This window comes from Acyrthosiphon pisum, chromosome A2 (genome assembly GCF_005508785.2).
Source record: "Acyrthosiphon pisum isolate AL4f chromosome A2, pea_aphid_22Mar2018_4r6ur, whole genome shotgun sequence".
Taxonomy (NCBI): domain Eukaryota; kingdom Metazoa; phylum Arthropoda; class Insecta; order Hemiptera; family Aphididae; genus Acyrthosiphon; species Acyrthosiphon pisum.
In genome coordinates, this window is record NC_042495.1 from 33,727,433 (window position 1) to 33,731,431 (window position 3,999).

Here is a 3,999-nt window from a genome sequence, read left to right on the forward strand (position 1 = left end):
CAACACATTTTTCTAATAAATTTTACTACACTACCGTATCAAGTTTTTTTTTTCTTTAATTGCATAATTTATCCAGTTTATATCATTAGCGGTATGGAATATTAAAACATTTTAAACTTAGATGGAGTTAAGTATTTCCTTTGAGAGGATTTATCATATTAATTCTTAATTGTAATCTATCTATTTTTACAAACGACCAGTCAGATTTTTTGCTAACAAATGTGTCAACCTCAGCTAATATTTTATTAAACATTTTATTTAATATTTTATTGAAATTGGATGAATTACTTGCAAGTATATTTGAAGTTTTAAATACCATGTTCTGTACTTCTTGTGTAATTATTTGTTTGTATACACTTTCTACATGCAAATTAAATTTTATAGATGACTGTTGAGATGATTGTTTTAACTTTAAAATTATTTTATCTAAAGTATGGTTTAAAAATTGTTCATAGACAATAAATTCTAAACTATTCTTAATCAAAAATGTTTTCGAGCATTTTTTAAATCTTCCAATTTCAATTAATTCTATTGATTCTGATGGTTTAAAATAATAGTTTTCCTCATCCTTCCCATAATACAACTGTAAACATCAAATATATAAGAGGTGATGTATTAAATTATTCTAACATCATATCAAACAACTCTATTTCAATTATATATATATAATATATCCTTTTTTTCTTTATTAATAATATTTTTCTTAAATATATTATGTCATATTAATATTTTATTTAATATTTTTTTTTTTTTATTGAGGGGTCTCTATAGGCAACTTCTTATACATTCGTTTGTATAATAATATTATTCTGTTTTTAGCTAAATGTAATCTTTGTACGTTTTTATTATTATTATTTTGTAAAGTTTAGCTAACCAGTCATCAAACATGTTATTAACATATTTTATAATTGATTAATTTATAATTATTGTTTTTTTTTTTCATGATTTGTACACAGTTTAGTCAATTTTTATATTTAATATATATTTTCCTATATATTTATAAATTAATTTTAGGTACTTCATAATTATCGGTAATAATAATCAGTTCTTTGACTATTTTCTTTTAGTACTTATGTTTTCATTGTTAACTTCATAATATAGTTACTGTTTTTTTATATTTTCAAAATATATAAAACTGTGATAATATCAGTGATTGATTATTTAAATACACTGTACAATATAATTCACTTTTTATTCAGTTTTTTTTTGCTTAGCGAAATGTGTGAAAAAATATAAATATAAATCAGGTATTTTATTATTTTTCAAGTTAAAAGAATATGTAATCTATACTCTATGTAAACTTTGAAACATTAGAATATATATATTTTTTTTAATTTTCTTTTGTTTGCATTTTTTTTTTTCTGTAATTTATAGTTATAGTTTTTTTAATTTTTCCAAATATTCTGATCCACTATGATATGTTTTGAATAGATTGTATTTAATTCACCATGTTGAAGTCATCGGATAACCAAATTTAGATTTACTAAGAATGTTAACGAGCTGTTTTAGCGACACATGAAACGATCGAGTAAACAATCGTAACATGGAGCCTTTTCACAGGCTGCTGGAACTGGTACCATCTGTACACGAAACCCATTGTATTTCATAGTAAATCATTATCTTCAGAAGGTATTTCTTATAAAAATTTACGAATATACAATCTATTATGAAAACAAAGTTGAATATTTTATTATAGTATATGTGTTTGTGTGTGTGTGTGTGTGTGTGTGTGAGACTCACTCAATGATTATGTTCATGCGACCAGATATTGTAAGTTAATAACAGCTATAACACTATGTTACTATCGTACTTTCATCATCCGTGATCCAAATGTATGTGAATAAGTAATTTTTTTACTCTATCATGTGGATGTGATTATAAATAATATCTTCCAAATCTGAAATGTTTGTATAATCATACGATTGGGAAACTATTAATGAAATCAAACTATGTTTATAGTAATTATTATATTTACCCAAATTAGAAATGGAATGGATTATAGAGTCATATCTATCTCTGACAGTTTTATCTCGTATGAGTAAAATGGAACCCTTGTTACAGGATATGACGTATTAAAACTAATAACAGTCAAATATTTACGACATTTCACACATCGACTAAATTGGTTATATGTTTGAAGACCTATAATAGTCTGAAATTGACGATGAAGTCCCATCAAATTGATTTGATAATTATTGTTCTCTTCATCAATGCGTAGGCAAAACAATGAACAATAACGTTTTGCTATTGATCCCAGGCTTATACTTAGATAAATTTCTTTAAGTATAAAATTAGAATTATTTAACTTGAATAAATCTAATATTTCCTGTTCATCATACGTGAATGAAAATGTCATACGTCGAAAGGTTTCATATGGAATATTTGGATTCCGAACATTTGGTTCTACATCATTTGGAATAGTCATCCTTCTAATTAAAAAAAAAATATATATATATATATATTCAAATTAAATCAATCATATTCAGGTATTTAAAAAAAATTAGAGTTATAAGACCTTATCGCATACAATATAAGTAAAATCAAAAACAATTTTAAAATTCAAAGTTTATCTATATTTATATTTTCCAACATCATATGAAATATAATATAAATAATATTATAAATAAAAATATCATCAAAAGAGTCGTAGTGATTTTAATATTTACTATTATCCTTCAACAGCATTTTTACAATATATATTAAATAACAATACAATTGATTTAAGTTTTAAAGTGTATACATTTAAGATAATTTAATGTTATACATTTATATTATATAAAATGTTAATATAAAATGAGAAATGTGAAATATATTTTTTTTTATTTCGTAGGAAAAAACGGTATCTCTCAAACATCTTAAACAATTGTTTTATTATTAGTTTTTTTTATTTATGAGATATATTTCTCATCCTTTCCAAAACAAAAAATTTTGAATATGTTGCGGGTACAGGTACGGTGTCAATACCAGGAGGAAACGGGTTACTTTGTAAATCTACTCCTTTTGATAAGAGCCGTGTACATCCTATACATTGTGTATAATAACAATAATCTTTAAACGCTTGTATATCTTTAAATCGAACAAACTGGTATAAAGGATTGTAAGTTCAAAACGTATAACCACTAGATCTTTCATGATGAAAACATGCACTGCTACACCCACTTTTGATCCCCTACATTTTGTATACACAGTTCAACTAATGTATAATTTCCAAGTGAATGGGTTAAAATATTTAATACGTGGTCCTTTACCATAAATGGGTAATAATCACCTACTAACATAAAGGTGATTTCAGGATTAAAACGATCATATTCTAAAGATTCTAGAACGTCGTTGATTGTTCTATCCCGTGTATTGTTTGAATCGATTGAAGACATTGTAATTTACAAAAAAAAAAATTCAATGCTCTAAAAATTAGAATAAATAATTTAGTTTAGTAAAAAAAAGTAATTGTAAAAAATATTAATTTAGATTTATAACTATTTTATGTTAGCATAACTAATGGTCAGCAATAAAATTTGTATTATAATTTTGAATATTGTACACGTATTCGTTTGAATCGTTCCATATGTAACGTACACCTAGCTACCTATATTAATATATATATATTTTTTTTTTTTCATAAAAATAATATCTATACTAATGATATATACTTACATTGTTATTTTGAAAAGTTCTGTTCAGACTGTTGTTGAATACAATGTTTACGATGAGACTGCGTTTTCCTTGACAACATGAGCACTGTTATATAAACGTTTCATTGAAGCGGTTTTATATATAGGGGAGACTGGCTTAATAGTTAATATGACATATTGATGTTTTGATTAGAATTATCTCCAGAATTATTGATATTTACGAACCGAATCCGCATTATATACGTGACAAATAACCTCCTACATACAATTGTATACAGTGACCACAGGTGTTGACCTTATCAGAGAATTTGATAGCAAAAATGTGTTATTTTATCTTATCAACTTTTTTTTTAATCATTTTAAAAAT

The 3,999-nt window shown here is 24.5% G+C and overlaps 1 protein-coding gene across 3 annotated transcripts; it reads right to left on the minus strand.

The window, feature by feature from the left end:
- Positions 1-748: 748 nt before the first annotated feature.
- Positions 749-3,951, minus strand: LOC100571182. Of its 3 annotated transcripts, none has more exons than XR_001679814.2 (3): positions 3,655-3,951; positions 1,741-2,429; positions 749-1,661 (listed from the first exon to the last, which is right to left on the minus strand). XR_001679814.2 is itself a non-coding variant. In XM_003245821.4 (2 exons), exon 2 carries the CDS (start codon positions 2,423-2,425, stop codon positions 1,997-1,999), a length of 429 nt encoding a protein of 142 aa, XP_003245869.1. In that variant the 5' UTR covers positions 2,426-2,429; positions 3,655-3,951; the 3' UTR covers positions 1,668-1,996. The 3 variants fall into 3 exon arrangements, 1 of the variants encoding a protein (XP_003245869.1); XR_001679813.2 differs by lacking the exon at positions 749-1,661 and having other exon boundaries at positions 1,670-1,897; positions 1,976-2,429; XM_003245821.4 differs by lacking the exon at positions 749-1,661 and having other exon boundaries at positions 1,668-2,429.
- Between the last annotated feature and the right edge of the window lie 48 nt (positions 3,952-3,999).

Coding starts and splice junctions, on each gene's coding strand:
- LOC100571182 (XM_003245821.4), bottom strand. CDS start 2,425: ATGACTATTCCAAATGATGTAGAACCAAATGTTCGGAATCCAAATATT.